The sequence below is a fragment of the Apodemus sylvaticus genome, chromosome 13 (genome assembly GCF_947179515.1).
Source record: "Apodemus sylvaticus chromosome 13, mApoSyl1.1, whole genome shotgun sequence".
NCBI lineage: Eukaryota > Metazoa > Chordata > Mammalia > Rodentia > Muridae > Apodemus > Apodemus sylvaticus.
In genome coordinates this window covers 70,366,028-70,386,661 of record NC_067484.1, presented here as the reverse complement: position 1 = coordinate 70,386,661, position 20,634 = coordinate 70,366,028, and the positions used below count along the sequence as shown (strand labels likewise).

The following is a 20,634-nucleotide window of genomic DNA, read 5'->3' as shown; positions in this document are numbered from 1 at the left end:
AATAGTGAAGAATCTGAAATTCTGTGTTTTAATTTTTAGCCTCAGAATCAAATCCTCCAGACTCTTCATCCAGAGTGTTAAAATTAAACACTTGTACCACCAACCTGGCTAGCCTAATTTTTATAGGTAATTATGTTACATTAAGTTATTTGCTGGTGAGAAACTATCAAATGTGAGCAAATGACTATTGTTGTCTTTGGAATAAAAGAGTTACTAACATCCATTAAGCCCTAAGCATGTTAATAAGCATGCTTAGGTATTAAATGTTGTAGTTGACAGTAATTATAATGCACATAATACCTACCACATGTAGTCTCAACTAAAGTCAGACAGTATATTTGCCAAACTCTGATTGGGAGAGTACATTTATTATACTTTCTAGGGTATATTACAGCACACATCACAGTGTGTAAGTGGAGGTCAGAGGACAGCCAGGAAAGACATAAAGAATCGGCCAGGCAGTGGTAGCACACGCCTATTATCCCAGCACTCTGGGAGGCAGAGGCAGGTGGATTTCTGAGTTGGAGGCCAGCCTGGTCTACAGAGTGAGTTCCAGGACAGCCAGGACTACACAGAGAAACCCTGTCTCAAAAAAAAAAACAAATCCAAAAAACAAAAAAAGACATAAACGATCATTGAGATTCCATAAGCCTTTCTGGCCTGACAAACAAAAGAAAACTCCCACCCCCACCCACACACACACACAGGATTTCTCTTTGTAGTCCTGACTGTCCTGAAACTCACTCTATAGACCAGGCTATTTTCAAATTCAGAGATCTGCCTGCTTCTGCCTCCCAAATGCTAAGATTTTAGCCTGTACCACCTGGCTTTCAGACATAAATTTTCAAAATTTTCTTGTTGTGTTTTTTTCTAGCTCAGCATGGTGGCACACACCTTTAATCCCAACACTTGGAGGCAGAGGCAGGTGGATCTCTTTATGTTTGAGGACAACCTGGTTTGCATAGTTGCAGGGCAGCCATAGCTACATAGTGAGTGATATTGTGTCTCAAAAAACCAAAAACGAAATAATGTAGAAGCCAAGACGATGACTCAGTGGATTCGGGCATTTGCCTGAAAACCTTACTGAGTTTGACTCCCACATAGTGCAAAGAAAGCACCAACTTGGATAGATTGTCTGCTAGTTTCCACACACATCTCATGACACGTACATAAGTCTATATCTCAAACCTAGCATATGTCATACTTTTTGTTGAGACAGGGTCACACTATGTTGCACTAGCTATACTCAAACTCCATATGTAGGCCAGGCTGGCCAGGAACTCAAAAGATATCCATCTACCTGCCTCTGAGTACTGACACAAACCTTTTTTAAACAATTGGTGGCACCAGACCTCTGGCTCTCATACATGTCCAATGTCCTCATACACTAAAATTGTCCTACATCTGTACCTCAAATCTAGCACTCAGCTCTTAAAGTCATTTTGGAAAAAGAAAGAAGCTCTCCAACTAATGTAGCATGTGCCTCTAAAACCTTGATAGGTAATAACAAGCGTGCTCATTAAGATTGTATTCTACTTTAAAGGTTAAAAACGACAACGAACACCAACCATGAAAGATCCAAGTCGCAGCAGTACTAGCCCAAGCATCATCAATGACGATGTGATTATTAACGGTCATTCTCATGAAGAGGATAATCCATTTGCAGAGTACATGTGGATGGAAAATGAAGAGGAATTCAACAGACAAGTTAGTTTTCTATACAGACATGTTTCTTTTCATAGATTCCTATCTCAGATATGTGCTTGGCCCTGAACTGTGTGTGTCTAGTCCTTTCTGTGCACTAAGGATTTATGTGCTACCACTCCTATTTTATTTGGCTGCTAATTACTGCCAGGCTAAATTGCTCATTGAAATTACTTGGGCAGCTTGTTTCAGGCTCCCGCCCTAAAGATTGATTCAGAAGAATAGGGTGGAGCCTGGGAAACTGAAAAGAGCTCTGGATAGTTTCAGTTTGTAAACCACTGTCTTAAACCAGTCACATCTCTATTACACTGCAAATCCAAAAGTATTTGGGAAACTGGAACAGACAGACCATAGACATCCTGGTTCAAAATTATCTGCTTTTCACTTGAGCCTCAATTTTTTTTATTTTTTAAAGATTTACTTTTTTTATTTCTATCTATCAGATACACCAGAAGAGGGCATCAGATCCCATTAGAGATGGTTGTGAGCCACCATGTGGTTGCTAGGAATTGAACTCTGGACCTCTGGAAGAGCAGTCAGTGCTCTTAACCACTGAGCCATCTCTCCAGCCCCATTGAACCTCAATCTTGTTTGTTGGTTGGTTGGTTGGTTGGTTGGTTGGTTGGTTGGTTGGTTGGTTGGTTGGTTTTTCGAGACAGGGTTTCTCTGAGTAGCCTTGGCTGTCCTGGAACTCACTCTGTAGACCAGGCTGGCCTCAAACTCAGAGATCCGCCTGCCTCTGCCTCCCTAGTGCTGGGATTACAGGCGTGCGCCACCACCGCCTGGAGAGCCTCAATCTTAATCAACCTGAAAAATCTGCTCCTGCCTCTCTTTAGAGAGCTCTGATAAATTGATGTCATCTTTTATTCCCATGTTTCTATTGTCTGTCATTTTCTCATTCCCAATCCTGATCATGGTTTCTGCAGTCAGTAGTTAGCTCAACTTCTTTGCATCCTGTGATGGACATTCCAGAGTAAAACAGTTCTGTATTGTTTCAGTGAGAGTATCTCCCTGTGGCCCTGGCTGGCTGAATTCATTATATAGACTAGGCTGTCTTGACACATGGGGGGCCGCCTGTCAGTCTCTGCCTCTACCTCTCGGGTGCTGGAATTAAAGGCATGAGCTATTAGGCCTGGCTGGGTTTTAGATTGTTTTTATTGTTTATGTATGTGTGTACGAGTTCCTGCAGAGGCCGTAGGGGGCATTGGGTCACCTCAGCTGGATTAGAAGCAATCTTGAGCTGCCCAGTGTGGGTGTGGGAACCAGACTTTAACATTGAGCCTCTTTTTCAACGGTTTAACAGGTGTGTAGGTGTGTGTGCTTCGTTTTGCTTTGAGAGTTGACCATGTCTCCATCCTGAAATCAGTTGAGGGGTTTTGAGCTGTTGTTAATCTCTACCTTTTAGAGATTTTCTTTAGTCTTTATGGAGGTTGGATTAAGTCCTAGATATTTTAAGGCTTCATGAGAAATTCTGAAAAATCCCTCGAAGAGATCATCCATTACTTTTTACTTTGCTACTCTCAATGGAAAAACCTTCTGTAGAGACAAGTAAAGACTTGGAGTAGCCCGAAACAGACATTGCTAGGTCTTTAATGGTAGATTGGGGCTTTTTTTCCTGTAGTACAGAAGCAGGGAGGAGAGTCAGACTCCCTGCATCGCAATGGACTACTATATCAATGAGTTACAGTCGCAACTCTGACATTTGTGGTGTGTGGATGTGAACTCCACACATCTCAGCCTCCAGAGTCCTGGGATTACAGCTGTGCCTGGCTGTAATGAGAACATTTGAGAGACAAGCTCATCAAACTGTGTCACAGGCTGCCCTACAACTTCAGTGCCAACATGAGAGTTGTAAACCACACAGCCAGGCACATGATAGTTTGATTTGGTTCTGTTCTACAGAGACAGTCACTATGTATCTATCTAAAAGTCTTCAGACTTTTAGATAACTGCTTGCCTGCCTCCTGAGTTCTGGGATTAAAGGCATGCACTACCATACCTGGCCCTTACATTATGATTTCAGATGGCATGGTTTAAAATATTTTAAGCCATAATTAGCCCCTTTTGTTATAAATCTAGATAGAAGAGGAGTTGTGGGAAGAAGAATTTATTGAACGCTGTTTCCAAGAAATGCTGGAAGAGGAAGAAGAACACGAATGGTTTATTCCAGCCCGAGATCTCCCACAAACTATGGACCAAATCCAAGACCAGTTTAATGACCTTGTTATCAGTGATGGCTCTTCTCTGGAAGATCTTGTGGTAAAAAGTCGTTTCTCATCTGTGTGTGTGTGTGTGTGTGTGTGTGTGTGTGTGTGTGTGTGTGTGTGTGTCCGCCCTATCTTATCTCCCATAAGTGGAAAACCCATCTGCTCTTTAAGAAAGAGTTTCCAATTGCTTGTCCTTTGAAAATGCTTCCACTGTAGATGGAAGCTGGGGCCTCCCGTCTGTCTTGGAGTATCTTGGAGTGGTCTAGAAACTTAAAGTGTTACCATATGACTTGATTATATAAAAGTATCTTGATAAAAGTTTCCATCTTTAATTTTAACCTAAACATTTGGTAAAATTTGGAAATTTTTATCTGATAAAACTTCTAAGATCTCTTAATTGAGTTTCTTTGAGATACATTTACAAGCTCTTGGCAGAAAAAGAATACAAACCTAGGTTCATCTTCTTATTTCTCAGTCTTGTCACTGGTAATGTGCTTGCAATAAAGTTTACATCATATGAGCACACCATTGCTGTCTTCAGACACACCAGAGAGGGCCTCCGATCCCATTACAGATGGTTGTGAGCCACCATGTGGTTGCTGGGAATTGAACTCAGGACCACTGTAAGATCAGTCACTGAGTCCCGAGGAGTCTTTTACTAAAATTAAGACAAAAGATTCTTTTTTTTATTTCATGAAGTAGGTGGGTGGTTGAAGCAGAGTTTCACTCTCCTCCAATCTGGAACTCAATGTATAGCCCTGACTAACCTTAAACATGAGCAGTCCCCATACCTCCAGACTGCCGAGACCTAGAATTAGAAGCTTCTGTGTGTTATGGATTAGTTTACTAAGCTGTTCATCATGATCACCTAAACTTGAATACTCAGATTTCAAGCATCCCAAAGGATGCTTTACAGTTCTCCTCCCCATCAAGTTTTTTTGGTTTGGTTTGGTTTGGGTTTTTTGGATTTTTCGAGACAGGGTTTCTCTGTGTAGCCCTGGCTGTCCTGGAACTCACTCTGTAGACCAGGCTGGCCTCAAACTCAGAAATCCACCTGCCTCTGCCTCCCAGAGTGCTGGGATCACAGGCATGCGCCACCACTGCCCGGCTCCCACCAAGCTTTTGGAAAACATTCTGCTGCTAAAGAACAACATAGAGAACACAAATTCACATTGTGCAGTAACTGACAAGAGCTGAAATGAATAGGTGTATGATCTGGTCTGTTGGGACATATTTGCCTACTGCTTAGTCATTTCACATACTACTGATGCTCTGATGAATAAAGAATTAATGTATAGCCTGGATTTGCATAAATCCATAACACAGAAACTGGATTGTTTGACTCAATCTTTTCAAGATTACTTTAATTTTTAGACTTCTCTAGCTTCTAGAAGGTTATATAGTCAAGAATTCTGGGTTTTTGTTTTGTTTTGATTTTACAATTAAACCATGCTTGCTTTTTTTCTTTTAAGGGTTTTTATTTCTACATATTTAATGTTGAAGGTCAAGCCGAGGACTAGAACATTCTAAACAGACATTTTTATTACTGAACTAGTCTGAAAGTATAGATTTATTTCCCCTGTGTAAAGGGAGAATACTTATCTAAATTATTGGTCCACTATGTTACTTAATATTATGTCTTAATATTGGTCTTAAAATACATGGCATTGAATTAAATTCAGGGTGGGTTGGTTGGTTGGTTCTTTAATCCTATCTTCATGTCTACATCTACCCCTGGAATCTCTCCAGGTTTCTTTTTTATCAGCTCTCAGTGTAGAGGATCTCCAGCTCTTCCTCTCTACATTGACTGCATGCTTGGGGAAGTGGAAGTGAGAAGACAGGACTACAGTACAGGTCTCTGGAGTACTTAGAGACTTGGGCTGACACGGCAGTGGAGTCACAGAGGATGATCTGTACAAGCTTCCATGGGAATTTGGAATAGGGTACAGCTGAGATCTCCAACTCAGGTCTTCTGTCTCCTGGGTAGTTTTCTTTTCCTGTTACACACAATGTCTCCTATGGGAATTAGAAAACAACAGTTGTAGAAAGATAACCCCCAAGTTTTCAGTGAAAATCGCAAATAAAATTCCCAAATAACCAACAGTGCCCCAGTTAATCAAACTGAGAACATGTATATAACATGTTTGGAAGTATTTTCAGAGCATCAGGCACACTTGGAAAAAACTCCTTATTTTATGCTATTTCTTATAGTTTAAGTGACGTTAATGGGTTTCTTTTTTTTTTTTTTTTGGTTTTTTTCGAGACAGGGTTTCTCTGTATAGCCCTGGCTGTCCTGGAACTCATTCTGTAGACCAGGCTGGCCTCGAACTCAGAAATCTGCCTGCCTCTGCCTCTCAGAGTGCTGGGATTACAGGCGTGTGCCACCACCACCCGGCAAGGGTTTCTTTTTATACTTAATGTCACTTCCTACTTTAGAGGTTGGTATGATAGGACATAGAGACCAGGTGGTGGTGCACACCTGCAGTCCCAGCACCACTCTCGAGGCACACAAGCTGGTGGGCTCTGTGAGTTTGTGGACAGCCAGATTACATTCCTTCTCTGCCATGAGTTTGGGCTTAGGTGAACCTTAGAGTCCAATCTTTTGTATTTTTCTGGGCGATAATTTTTACCTAACGGTCTAGGCTGAATACTTCTGAGAATTCACAGTCATCTGTAATGAACTTGCTTTTCTTTTTTTTCCAGGTCAAGAGCAATCTGAATCCCAATGCAAAGGAGTTTGTTCCTGGGGTGAAGTACTGACATGTCTGAGCAGCCGGCCGCTTTTGGTGGATGTAGCACAGTTTCCACACTGGGAAGGCAGTGTTAGAAGACTCCATTGTAAAAGCTCTCTCGTCACTGTGTTACACTTACGCATTGCCAAAGTTTTTGTTAGTCTTGCATGCTTAATAAAAGTGCTGAGACTGTTACTAAGTAAGAAGCTGTCACACAGTTACTGAAAGTAGAATTGGCCGCATGGCTTAATGTAAAGACAGCAATGGAAGAAGCACCAGTCAATTGTGACAAAGAACCAAATTAAATCACCTCCAAATCTCATTGAATTGTCTGTCTTTGAGGCTAAACTGGTCCCTTAGGGTTAGTTGACACTTTTTAATATCTACACATTGTTAAAAAAAAAAAAGGATAAGTAAATTTAAATTAGGTTCTGATTGTTAAACAGATTTCTCAATTGCTTTTGTCCATCAAAAATAACCTTTTCTGAAGAAAATCTGTAACTTTTGAAGTAAGTAATTTCACAAGAAAGTCTTTGACTGGGGTTACAAGGTGGTGGTCAGATAGGAGCTAGTCTGCCTGGTGTATTATCATGTTAGGAATACTGAGTTCTCCTAGTGTTAATCTTGGGGAAATGCAATTTGAGGCTTTCATCTCCTGAAGATTGATTGCATCATAGCCATCATGTGTGGAGTCTGACACAGACCCACAGCAACCCACGGTCCAGTTGAAGCACTCGAGCGAGCGACGGCAGCCAGCATGACTTTGGTGCTCTTCCTTGCTTTGTTAACCGTCATGACTATGGTCTGCAGCACAGGTTTTCTTTTAACAAAGCTAGAACAGTTGGCTTCTTAAACTCCGTTATTTGAGTAGGTTGAGCTGCCATACGTGTTCAGTGTGAATAGTGTTTAAGTTGAAAATATTGTAAAAAAATTATATTTTTTCAAAAATATTTAAAAAAATAAATGATAGTAGAACCGAGCTGGTGCTTGTGTTATTGGTGCAGACTCCAGACTCCAGCGTTGGTGCTCATCTAGTGTGTGCAGTGGGCAGCCCTGCGTGTGAGGTGTGCTGACAGGAGGGTGTGCTCTAGTAGCCATGCAGGTTTCTGTCCAGTGCTTGTCCTTGCCCAAGACTGCATTGTCAGCAATCTTAGACAGCCATGGTGTAGCACTGTGGTTGGGCTGGGGGTATCTGTTAGTGCAGAGCACTTGCTTAGTATGTGCAGCAGCATAGATGTTCTGGGTATTGTAGAGCTGCAGACTGAAACAGGCCAGGTAGCCATTTATTATATTTGAGACAGTGTATTGCTAAATAGCCAAGGCCTGCTTTGAACTTAGGGTCCTCCTGCTTCAAGCTTCTGGATACTGGGATTACCTTGAATGGGATAACCTGGGATGGTATTTCTGGCTCTTTCTGCAAAGCTTTAAGGTGTTCTCTATTTGGTTTGGGTTTTGTTCATGGTGCTAGAGGTGGAACTTGAGAGCTGTTTTATGCACGCTAACCAACCACTGGTCACTGGTCATCCACATCCAGTGAGGGTCTTTTGTTTGTTTTGTTTTTCCAAGTCAGGATTTTTCTATGTACTTCTGACTGTCCTGGAACTTGTTCTATAGTCCAGGCTGGCCTTGATTGTCTGCCTCTGCTGGGTTTATGCCACCGTGTGCAGCCAATGAGAGTCTTTTTGCTTTTCAAAAACAGTTACCTTAAACTAATAAAGAGACGAGTGTTTTAATTTTCTTTTTTTTTTAAATTGTTATTATTAGATGAGTGACTATTGTCTACAGGTATGTCTGTATCTCTTTCAAGCCTGGTAGCCAGAAAGGCCAGAACAGGACATCAGAGCCCCTAGGACTGGAGTTACAGACAACTGTGAGCTGCCACTTAGGTGCCGGGAATTGGACCAGGATCCTCTGGAAGAGTAGCCTCCTGTTACTGGTTTTTGAAACAAGGTCTCCCTCCATAGCTCTTGCTGTCCTGGACTTCCTGTGTCAGGCAGGCTGGCTTCACTTCACAGAAACCTGCCTGCCTCTGGCTCCCACGTCCTGGGATTAAATGTGTGCCACTACGCCAGGCCACAGGCAAGTTTTTAAAGAAACTCTGGAAAAGACAGGCATGCTTGACACTTGTTGGGGGGTGGGGTGGGGGGGTGTAACACACTTGTTCTCTAATTACTCAGAATCAAGTGCACAAGGGGCGCCGCTCAAGCCAGCTTCAACCCGTGGCTCCTGCCTGCTCCTTACAGCAGGGCTTACAGGGTTAAGCCACCACTCACAACTTTCACTGGAATGTTTCTTACTCGAGGAGGAAAATATTTGAATTAACTAGAGCCAAGTGTCTGCATTCTAGGCAAAAGTAGGATTTGGAACTGCCCACATGTTTTTGAAGCTTAAAGATATATGATCACACCCTTACAGGCTTGTCTTAACAGGTTTCTGGTAACTGAATTGTAAATAATTTTAATTTTATGTCTACTAACATTGAAACAACATATGTAGAAGGATCTCTCCTGTTTTATGGTACTGGTGTTTCCAACCTTTCCAATCTCAAAGATACTACGTAGGTGTGGTAATGGTAATGTACCTATAAATCCCTGCATTTGAAGGGCTGGTGAGATGGCTCAGGGAGTAAGCGCACTTGTGGCTCTTGCAAAGGACCCAGGTTTTATTTTCTCTAGTACCCACATGGTGGCTCACAACCATCCATAACTTCAGTTCCAGAGGATCCTATACTTTCTTCTGACCTCTGTGGGCACCGGACGAGCATATGATGTGCACTAATGTACATACATACAATGCATACTTTTTAATTCCTTCACTTTAAGAGGGGCTATAAATAGATTGCATCAGTGGAGGGTGAGCTGATTGTGCTAACGCCAGCACTTAATTACAGAAGTACACGGACCCAGACTGACGGTGACGGCTCTTAGACTCTAGTTGGTCCAGATGCTGCCTGTGTCTGGTGGGATTGATAGTTCCACTTGTGACTATCGATGGCTCACAACAGTTGAAAATTTCTGTTCTCACTATAGCATGGCTAAGGAATTCTACCCAGATCCACATTGGACGTTTTACCCAGCCTAATCTCCCCGTGAAGAAACATGTAACATTACAAAAATGAAAGTAGTTTGATTTTTCTTTTTGTTTAAACAGATGTTTGATTATTCAGCCTCCCACAAGAACCATAACACGTCCTACCTTTCGTAGAGGTAGTTTTCAGACCTTGGTACACACAGACCCAGTTTCTATATTGTCCGGAGTGTCTTCTAGAACTGGAGGCTGATTTTCTGTCTTTTTAGAAAATCCTCTGAAGACTGGGCAGATGGGGACATATCTGAAAAAGGTGGTCCTTTTTACCATGTCCATCCCAAAGGGGAAATCGTAGCTCTTGAGACTGGCTGAGGTCTCACTGTTGGCGTGGGCTCCAGCTTTCCACTGTATCAGGCCTCTTTCCTCTGGACTCCCTGCAAAAGGACAGTGAGGTCATCTAGGAGGATAACAACCCTTTACCTTTTCTGCACATAGCCAGTCCTAAGTCATGTTTCTAGAATCAAGTATGAATCTGCCTTGTCAGGATGGGGCCCAAGGCAGTTCTGCATGCTGCATAGGCACTCTGGATGCCTTACTCGCCAGAGCTCTGAGAAACCTTAAACGAGTAATACTAGATAACTACAGCATCAGGTCCTGTGCTAAGTAATTTCATTGTTTCTGAACACCCCTGGGAGGTGCAGAGGCACAAAACTTGAAGGTGAATAAACAAGCTAAGTCATTTTACACTGTGAATATGGGGCTAGTGTGTGGTTGGCTCCTGGGATGCAAATAGTGTCCAGCTTGCACCTCAGAGTAAGGACATGTTTTTAAAAACTTATCACCTTTACTGTTTATCTAGCATTTTTGGAACCATGAGAGCGAGGAGAAGCAAGTAGCTTCTCTTGCTGCATCCTAAAGGCCCTGGGCATTGAACTCAGTTCAGATTCGGCAAGTACCCTTTCCTGTTGAGTTATCCCGCCAGCCCAAGTACATAGACCATACAAAGAAATACTTTATCAGTATTAGGATTCACTATTAAGATTCTACATTTGGGACATAAACCATTTTTATAGTAGGGAGAGGAATCCCAGAGATTGCAGGTTCTCAGAAGGGCTGGAGCTGACAAAGACTGAACTAATTCACTTAGTGGGAGGAGTGAGAGCAGCTAGAACTAAGTAGCCCATTGTGCTGTAGCTCTCAACAAGGAGGGAGACATCACTAGAAGCTGCCTGGAGATGTTCACACAGGACCCGGAATCAGGTGGCCAGGGTGGAAAGGGAAAAGAGCTATTGCCATGAGGTCCCAGCATCCCCGTTTGGCTTTACTCCTCTGCTGTAGCGTGAAAGCCTGCCTAACCTAGAGCATCCTCTTCCTACCAGGCGCCTAGCATGGAGCTGGCTTACCTACAATGATGCCAGCCTATTCACTGCAGCTTATAATTTAAACTCAGTTTTACTTCCGATTTTGTGGCCAGGATTCCTCATAACCAACAGTTACCCACATCCTCCTCAGCTTGACTCAGGGCCAAGCTGGTAAATTCCACCAGCTTGTCCTAAACTGCATTTGACTCTTGTCTGAGGTGTGAGGCAGGTATAAAGTCAACACTGAGCAGATAAAGACAAGAGAATGAGAAGTTCAGAAAGTCTGAGCTTGCCAAGTCTCAGATGTGGCTAATGACTGCGCTCTTGAGTTTTACCCACCCAGTGTCCTCGAACCCACCTGCAGAAGCATTGTGGTAAAAGGCTTGAATACATGCTGTTTCAGATTGGCAGTTTAATGTTACTTTATGACTTTGTAGTAACTTGTTGTTGTTGTTGTTGCTTTGCTTCAACATGGGATTAAGTGTAGCACCTCAGATCTGGGCAGCTACTTTGCTTGTCAGGTTTAAGGGTGATGTGAGACACTCTTCCACTGACTCAGATCTGATGGCTATCAGTTTTTAAAATATATTTACTGGGCATATGCATACCAGACCGTCACATTTCCACAATCCTTGCAAAAGGCAAAACAAACAAAACTTGGCATCCAAGGTTCATTCTGGGGGCTCCTTCTGTTTGTACAGCAGGCTGATACCGTTCTTGATAAATTTCTCCTACAAACCTTTGCTGCATTTTTGCCTATCCAGCTCTGTGAAGATAAAGGTGTTCTCAGCCTGATGACGCTAAAGAGTTGGTGAGACAAGGACTCCCAAAACCAGAGAGCTCTCAAGACCTAGGAGATAGGTTGTGCCTCAGTCTCTCCCTCCAGCCAGTGCACACTCCACCAGCCCATTTCTTCTGCGCACTGGCCTGCATGGCAGCAAGCCTGGCCACATCTCCAGAACCAAATCATGAGTGTATGTATACATGATGTGGTATAAGCCTGGCTCTGCGCATCTCTCCCAGAACTGACCCAGTACCTGGCACTGTGTTGTCCAGTATGAAAGCAAGGCACCCGCCGACAAACATCTCTGTGGTCAGCAGCACAGTTAGGATCTGATCCACTTCAGCAATGCCTGTGGGAGGAGTCAGAGGCCAGTGGGCTAGTGGCCTTCTCTGGAAGGCATAGGGACTTTCTACCTGTGTGGTCCACGGACTTCTTATAAACTGTCATAGCCATGGAATAGTCCCAAGCCTGACCTTCAAGCCTGTCTGTACCTCTGTCTCATCTTTGGGGAGAAACTTCTGACAGCTGCTAGCTGTGATTTAGGACAAGTCACTTAAGCCTCTCTGAGTTCATGTTCCTCTGGACAACAGAGGTAATAGAATCTCGTGCAACTATTAGGAAAATTAAATGAGCATATTAAAAAAAAAAAAAAAACCCTCAATAGGTAGGCTCTGCTTATCACCTCAGCCTCCTTGCTGTGCCACTGGAGTGCTCTCCAGCCCACAGTCCCCCATCTCTGGAGATAGCAGAGAACAAAAGTACCTGTGTTGATAGCACCTGGGTTGGAGTCCAGGTAGTTGGGTAGTGTGAGGCCAAAGAACATGGAGAATCCCAGTACAAAGAGGTTGCGGGAGGAGTTCATGTCCACAAACTGCAGATTGGACAGTCCCACGGCAGTGATCATACCTGCCACAGCAGAACTGCTAGAGGCTCAGCCTGGCTAGACCAGGTCCTGCCATCACCCCCTGGGGAGGCATCAGACACTCACCAAAAAGGGTGCAGAACATTCCTCCCAGGATGGGGTCTGGCAGCGAGGCAAAGAGAGCTGTGAATTTGCCAATGGCACCCAGGATTAGCATGATACCTGCACCGTACTGCACGACTCTTCGGCTGCCCACCTGCAGGAAGCCAGGGGCTGGCTAGGCCCAGAGGTGGGGCTAGTTCCAGGGGCAGGGTAGTAGGCGCATAATGGACTCCAACATTAGGAGGGGGTAGGATAAAGGTGGGATGCTCCCAAAGACAGGGTGGGGCTAGGCTAAAGCCAAGGTGGCTTAGAACAGGGCCTGCAACGCATGAACAGGACTGCTGCTCTGGCAAGCGGTGGTGTGGCACCTTGGTAATCCCTAGGACCCCAATGTTGGGGCTGGAAGAGGTGGACCCGTTGCCTGTGCCCAGTAGCCCAGCGATAATGCAGCAGATGCCTTCAGTGAAAATTCCCCTGTAAAGAAATGGTGAGTGAGGTATTGGCCCCGCCCCTTCACCAGTCTACTGTCACTTTGGTCTACTACATGTCCCTCTGAAGCTGTGCGGGCTGGTACCATCTAGAGCCTGGAAGCCAGTTGTCAGAACCAGCACTCAGTGCTTACTCCCTTCGGACAATTCTGAGCTTCAATTCCCCTCTGTACCATGAAGATGATAAGGGGCCCAATCTCACAGCATAGTTAGCCATTGAATAAGAATGCACACAAACTGGGTGCACACATGGTTGTCAACAACTGGTTTCCTTGGCACTGACATCCTCACTGTTCTCAGCATTTACAGAACGAGTCATCCCCACTCCATGCTCCAGGGAAGTGAAGGCTAGAAGTGAGGGTAACTTTCATGCCTAAGCTTAAGTGTGTGACCTAGTCCTGTCCCTACACTTGCTGTCATAGTGGCTCCTTGGGATCAGACATTGAGGTGGGCATACCTGTTGATGGCATGTACTGGAGGGGGTGGTGCTCCAGCCAGCCGGGCACAGGCATAGTAATCACCGATGGACTCAATGATGCCCGCCAGTGTGGCACTGAACATTCCCAGAACGGCAGCCACAGTCACTGTGGGTAGGCCCCACTGACCTGGGTTGGAGGAAACGATAGGTTCTTAAGGAAACTGTGATGACTTGGGAATAGATGGGGTTATTTGAAGGGGGTGGAAGGTGCTGGAGAGATGGCTCAGCAGTTGAGAACACTGACAGTGTTTCCAGATGGTCCTGAGTTCAATTCCCAACAACCACACACTGGCTCGTGGCCATCTAGAAAGGAATCTGATGCCCTCTTCTGGCATGTAGGTGTACATGCAGACAGAGCACTCTTACATTAAAAAAAAAAAGTATATAAATAAGTAAAGAAAAAGGGAGAGGTGCTGGTGGGGGGGGGGGGGGGGTCTCACTGATACCCTGGTCCAGAATAAGATCTGGAGGTAAACCACCACTCGGGCATCCTAAAACAGGGCTAATGCTGCATTGTCAGCCAAATCCAGAGTCACTGGGTGTCTCATAGGAATTTCAGTTGGAAGCAGAAGGGACCAAGCAGGCTTGCTTACATGGGTAGGGGATTCGGATCCAGGGAGAGATAGCCATGATGTCCCCTCGGGCATCAGTTCGAGCCTGGAAGCCATAGACTGTGGGATCTGCGGGCAGCACGTCTGTCAGGGTCAGCACATAGCAGAGCAGCCACACGGTCATGATGGCTAACACGATCTGGAGCAGGTGGGGTGACAGGGCGCTGCAGACACTGGAGACCTTGGTGCAGACTCGCCTGCTTCTGCGTCAGTCCCAGAGCCCTATCTGACTCCTAGCCTCTGGCGGGAACCCCCAGCCTTCCCCGAACTTCCCTGGCTCAAGCCTCGCCCTTTTTCGCAGCACATGAGAGCTCCTCACCGGAAACATCTTAAAGATCTGGATGCGGAAGAGAGTGAGGCCCTTGCCCCATCGGTAAACAGGCAGCAGGAGGGTGAAGTTGCGGAGATACTGGGAGAACAGGACGATCAGTAGGATGGAGCTGGAGGCAGAGACGCAAGAAGAAAATGGCTTGGTGGGCCAGGTCGGGGCCAGGAAACAGACGAGAGGGCAGGGATGATGGGAGGTGGGGTAGCGCCTGGGACTGGGCAGAAATAGTCCTGCTGCCTGCTCACCAAGCCGAAATGCCCCAATGGGAGCCAGCTCGGTCACCAGCAGCTTGGAAAACAGAGAGGCCAATAAGGGAGACAGTGGGGGTGACGGTGAGAGGCCCAATGTAGCTGAGGAGGGCCCCAGGCAGCCCCATCAGCCCAATCAGCACCTCCACCATACTGGACACTATGATTGCACCCTGGACCTAAAAAAGGCAAAATGAGCTACAGTCACTTTGATCTGGCCATTATCAAAATGTAAGTTCCTCAGCCACCTCCCTGAATACAGACCAGCAGGGGTCTGTCCATCCAGCCCTTCCTTCAAACCCAATCTCTTTACCCACCTCCCGAATTCGAGGATGCCAGATATGAGAGGTGTTCAGGGGCATGCTCCAGTTACCATAGATCTCCTCTGGGGACAGAGATGGGGAGAACACACTGCTGTAAACAAATGCACCCTTTGTGCCTAGACTCCGGGAAGCTGCCCAGACCTCCAAGACCTCCAGTGCAGACACCAAAACCAAACCCACCTTCCGAAGGACACTTCCACCTCTCCAAGGCCAGGATAGACTTGGCTGGAACCAGAAACGCAAAGGCACTGGCCTGGAACAGCGGCAGCCTTAGCAGCGGGGTAGTGGGTTGAGTACAAGGTATAGAAAATGAGGGTTGGAGGAAGGGACAGAGACAGGGAAGTCCCTGAGCCCCCATGTGGAGCCCCTCCCCCACATTCTCGGGGCTCCTCCAGTTCAAGCTCTGCACTTTTCAGCCCCCCCCCCCCCCATCTCAGCACCCAGAAGAGCCAAGGCCTCAGCAGCGGACTGCTGCTCCGTTTCTGAACAGCTGCTTGCGACTGTCCCCACCCACCACCACTGAGCCAACCAGACTTGGACTGTTGTTCATCCAGGACTAGGAGTCCCCAAGGTCTACGTGTGGATGCTGAAAACCCGCTCACAGGCATGTGCAGTGAGGCAGGGAACAGTACTCCTAAACTTCTGGAGTAAAGTGAGAGGAGGGCACTTGAGGGTTCCTAGGAACCCAGCTACCTAGTTCTAAGGCTAGCCAGGCAGACAGGGCAGCAGACAGGGTAGAACCCAGCCGGTCTCAGACCGCCTGTCCCTCCACGTGCACGCATGCAGTGTGTGTGCCTCTGAGCCGGGGAGGGACCGCTCACCGGATGCCCACTGTGGTCTGGATGAGAGTGGTGACACCCACGCAGGTGAAGATGGTACCGATGAGCTGACTCACCATATGCTGGTCACGGCCCACACACAGCGCCTCAGCCAGGAGGAAGGGCACAGCGATGGTGCCACTGAAGCAGGTCAGGTAATGCTGGGGTGGGAGACAGTCGAGAGATGGCCCCACAACATACAGGCCCTGGATCTGTGCCCTGAACCTGAACCATACTGACTGACTTGCAATCACATTAGCCACCCCCTGGCAAGGGATTCCCAGAGAGCTTACTGCTCAGCACGCAGGGACCGCAGTCTCCCCCAGGTTGTTCCCACGGTTCTGTAGATGGGCCCTTCCTGTCTGTCATATGCTACCCACAATCCTCCCAGGCTACTTAACCTTCTTTGGCACAGCTGTTTGGTGACAGTCATCGGGCTGACCTTGTCTCTTTCTCTAGCCTGAAATGACCTTCCTGACCAGAGGCGGTTTGCGATACCTTACATGGTGTTGGGGAGGCCTTGAGAAAACCCACCTGGAAACCCAGCAGGAAGCACAGGTACCATGGTGGCACGTCCTCAATCTTGTACAACATGTCAAACTTGGGCTCTGTGGGCAAAGGCGCCACCTGGTCCCTGGTGGAAATCCCTGCTGAGTCCCGAACCTCATGCTGCTCAGGGGAGAGGGGGCCGCAGCTCAGGGCACAGCCTGGACTATGGGAGCCACAGTGGCCTCCCAGAAACTCAGTGAGGGCAGGATGCGGCAGCCACCCTCCCCAGCTGGGGCTCAGTGGTCCGTCCTGCCTCCCACACCCTGCTGCAGGGATGAAAGCACAGTCCTGGCTTCCTGAGCCCTAAGGAGCTTAGACTAGGGAGACCAAAATGGGATCAGACTGGGCAGGTCTAGACTGTGGATAAACCCCCCTCCTGTCCCATCTCTACCTCCTAGAGGTCCTGGAAGGGACCACAGGGAGAGGAGGCCCAGTCCCTACTGACCCCTAAGCCCAAGTCAGCCAGCCCCTAAACCTAAGGCTCACTCACCCCCTCCCTCCACCCCATTCCCCGAGTGCCACTTGAAGTTCAGGACTGTCATTTTTTGTCAAGTACATTGGGAATTTTATCTCTGTCCTCCCAGATGGCCAGCCCAGACCCTGCCCACGCCTGCCATGTTCCTTGCCCAGCTCCCAGCTCTGCTATTCCCCCAGCACCTGCTTTGGGCTCTCGGCGTCCTCCTGAGTTTTCATCTCTGAGGCACAGGTTTGAGAAACCTCTGAGGAAAAAAGAAGAGGGCTTGACCAAGGCCAGGGAGGACTTTACTCCACTCATCAGACATTGTTCGAAGTCAATCTGTAACCAGGCCCGTAGCTCAGGATTGCGAAAGGATACTGGGCGGAGGTGAGGTATTAACTCTGGCTCTGGTGGTAAAGCAAGGGGCATGTGTGCCTGCTGAGTATCCTCCCTCCTACCAGCATCCAAGCCTGGCACAAGGCCTGTTCTTGTTTCTCTAGAGAGGGCCAGAGTCTACAGGGTGAAGAGGGGACAGTGTAGGGATGACACGCGAGGAGCAGGAGAGGACGTGACTCATCACCTGCTCTCAAAACCCTCCCCATTTATCAATGGAAGTTTATCTTATCACCTTCGCTGCTCTTCAGGGTTAGGATCAAATGCCAGTACCTGTATTTGTACATGCGCAGTCACTCGTACCCTCTCGGGCTGCACGAGTTAACTCTTTCACTGCTAAAAGAAAAAGACTTAGGAGTGATATGACCAAGGTCAGATAGGTTCAGAAAACCAAGTCATCTAGGCCACCCTGGGCTATGCTCTTAAAAAAGAATACACAACATAGCTATTACTCTTATTTGAAAAGTAACAGGAAAGGGTCAGCTGGATGGCTCCTTAGGTAAAGGCATAGGCCACCCAGTGACCTGCATTTGACCTCTGGGACCTGAGGAAGAGAGCTGATTTCCATAGGTTGTCTTCTGACTTCCACAGAAGTCTTTTGCCGCTTTGGCAAAACACTCAAACTCAAACAACACAGACACAAACGCAAACAGACAGACAGGCACGCACACATGCACTCATACACACACATGCATGCATGCATGCATGCATGCACTCATACACACGCATGCATGCATGCATGCATGTATACACACATGCGTGCATGTATGCATGCATGCATGTATGCACACACACAAACTAATAATAAATAAAAATAAAATTGGGGGCTGGCAAAATAGCTCAGCAGGAAAAGGCACTTCCTGCCAAGCCTGATGACCTGAGTTCTGTCTTCTCCCCAAGACCCACAAGCTAGAAAAGAATTGAGTCTCTCAAGTTGCCACCTGCCCCCTACACACACACACACACACACACATATCATTACACATGCTTGAGTACACACACAATATAATTTATTAATTTTTAAACTAACAAAAGCTAGGTATGATCACACGTGCCTGTAATCCCACAAAGGGAGGTGCAAGCAAGAGAGGGTGTTCAAGACTAGCTTCCAAAATTCTTGACTGCATAAAACCCTATCTTGGTAGCTCACACCTTTTAAAATCCGGCACCCAGGAGGCAGAGGCAAATTTCTATGATTTTGAGGCCAGCCTGGTCTAAAGAATATGTTCCAGGCCCAAGCTATATAGTAAGACTCTCAGATAATAAAATCAGCACACACACACACACACACACACACACACACACACACACACGCACGCACACATGCACGCACGCACCACCACCATACCTATTTCAAAGGGGTAAAAAATAATAAATAAAGTTGGGAGCTGGTGGTGCACGCCTGTAATGCCAGCGCTCTGGGAGGCAGAGGCAGGCAGATTTCTGAGTTCGAGGCCAACCTGGTCTATAGAGTGAGTTCCAGGACAGCCAGGGCTACACAGAGAAACCCTGTCTCGAAAAAAGCAAATCCCCAAAACCAAAATAATAATAATAAATAATAATAATAATAATATATCAGGGTTTTAAGTTGAACATAGGACCCTTCTGAGCACTTCACCCGTGTTCAGTCTGTACCTGCATCTCTCTCTTTTCCTATCCAGCCTGGGCTACAGCCTGACTGTTAGCAGAGGCAGTCAGGTTAGCATAGTCCCAACCACCCCAGAGGCTACCTACTTGTGAGTTGCTGTGCCCATGGTGGGGCTGGGATGCAGGGGCACAGGCCAGGCCAAGGACTAAGGGGCAGCAGGGCTCTCCAGCCGGGCAGCAGCTTCATGGCCGTCTTGAATGCAGCTCCCTGTCCAGCTCCAACCTTCCGTCTGCTTCTTGATCCACTCCTCTCCTGGTTCCTGCACTGCAGTTCCCAAAGTGGTCTGACCTGTTGGGCCTCTGCAGCTCCTCCCAGCTCTCTGCGGGTGGCAAAAAGGGAGCCCCTACCCCCCCTTCTTCAATCACAGCTCAATACAGCCCAAACCTCACCAGGACATGTGCATTACAAGGTTTGAAAAAGTGTCCCAGTGCGTGTGTGGACCATGACACTAGCCTCCACCATAGTGACGTCTTTAAGACCCTATCTGGCAGTGTAACCTTAGAGGCCACTGAGAATGGTCAGTTTTGGACCCCACCTCCTGTTTCTCAGGCAACACTAGGAAGATAAACATCCACTCTGTCACTGTTCCTTAAGCCTACTGCTCAAAAGAATAGGAGATATCTGGCCTGGGGTGGATATAACATTCTGATCTGCTCCAAAGATTAGAACATTACCTATTGTTGCTTCTCTTAAGAGTTACTTCAGGCCTAGCTAGCATAGCGGCACATTCCTTTAACCCCAGCACACTTGAGGCAGGCAGGAGATGGATCTCTGTGAATTGAAGGACAGCCTGGTTTACATAGAGAACGTCAGGCTAGCTTGGTGATCAACTTGATGATGCCTGGAATTAACTAAAACTCAAATGGTCCGTGAGATTTTTTTTCCTTAATTACGTCATTTGAAATGGGAAAACCCACTTTTATTCTGGATCCTCGAATGACACATTATTTCCACTGCCAGTAAAATGAGCCAATTCAAGCCAGATTAACATACACAAAGGCAGGTTTATTGCCATGAGGAGAGAGTGGGGGTGGGGAGAGTGGGAAGAGAAAGGGTGTGTGGGCAGAGAGAGGGAGAGAAAGAGAGAGAGGAGAGAGATCAAAATGTCTGGATTCTATAGGGAGGAGCCTCTGGGGGCCGCCCAGCCCATGGGCTGGGAAGTTCAGGGTTGGGGGCAGGGTGTGCCAGGTCAGGACCCAGGGATGCTGGGAGAACCTGGAGGCCAGGTCTGGTTTGGTCTGTAAAATATGCACCTCAGTCCCTTGTCCCTGGGTTTGAAACCAAACACTGAGGTGGGAAGATCCACTTTAACCTGGGCACAGCCTTGCTCTCTTGGTCTACTAGCTTTTTACTCTTGCTGGCAAGTCCATCTCTCCCCCGGCATTGGAGACTATTTGGGACCCTGACAGATACTGAAGAGCAGCTGAGACTTCCAGCCTCATGGACTGAACAACAACTGGATTCTTGGACCTTCCACTGGTAGACGGACATTGTTGGTCTAGCTGGAGCACAGC

At 46.8% G+C, this 20,634-nt stretch overlaps 2 protein-coding genes across 4 annotated transcripts in view; one reads left to right on the top strand and one right to left on the bottom strand.

The window, feature by feature from the left end:
* The window catches only part of Paip2 (poly(A) binding protein interacting protein 2), an 18,762-nt gene extending 11,140 nt beyond the window's left edge, over window positions 1-7,622 (top strand). For 2 of the 3 annotated variants that reach the window (XM_052155572.1, XM_052155570.1), the window contains 3 exons: window positions 1,544-1,707; window positions 3,784-3,963; window positions 6,615-7,622. In XM_052155572.1, coding sequence (XP_052011532.1) covers window positions 1,570-1,707; window positions 3,784-3,963; window positions 6,615-6,671 — 375 coding nt within the window. In that variant the 5' untranslated portion in view covers window positions 1,544-1,569 and the 3' untranslated portion in view covers window positions 6,672-7,622. Of the gene's footprint in view, window positions 1-39; window positions 127-1,543; window positions 1,708-3,783; window positions 3,964-6,614 lie in introns of all 3 variants that reach the window. The other variant, XM_052155571.1, reaches the window with a different exon arrangement.
* Slc23a1 (solute carrier family 23 member 1) lies at window positions 5,320-20,634 on the bottom strand. The gene is made up of 16 exons (XM_052155568.1): window positions 19,207-20,634; window positions 17,280-17,808; window positions 16,608-16,742; window positions 16,077-16,234; window positions 15,436-15,524; window positions 15,250-15,317; window positions 14,930-15,111; window positions 14,676-14,796; window positions 14,339-14,495; window positions 13,725-13,872; window positions 13,148-13,253; window positions 12,804-12,933; window positions 12,578-12,721; window positions 12,069-12,164; window positions 9,839-10,104; window positions 5,320-5,927 (listed from the first exon to the last, which is right to left on the bottom strand). The coding sequence occupies exons 2-15, from the start codon at window positions 17,313-17,315 to the stop codon at window positions 9,857-9,859; spliced, it is 1,818 nt and encodes a 605-aa protein (XP_052011528.1). The 5' UTR covers window positions 17,316-17,808; window positions 19,207-20,634; the 3' UTR covers window positions 5,320-5,927; window positions 9,839-9,856.

Excerpts from the sequence above, each read along its gene's own strand:
- Slc23a1 (XM_052155568.1), bottom strand. The coding sequence starts at position 17,315 with ATGAAAACTCAGGAGGACGCCGAGAGCCCAAAGCAG. Across the intron at positions 14,496-14,675 it reads AGATCTTTAAGATGTTTCCG|ATCGTGTTAGCCATCATGAC; the intron begins GTGAGGAGCTCT and ends CACCTGCTCCAG. Across the intron at positions 13,254-13,724 it reads CCAGTACATGCCATCAACAG|GGGAATTTTCACTGAAGGCA; the intron begins GTATGCCCACCT and ends ATTTCTTTACAG.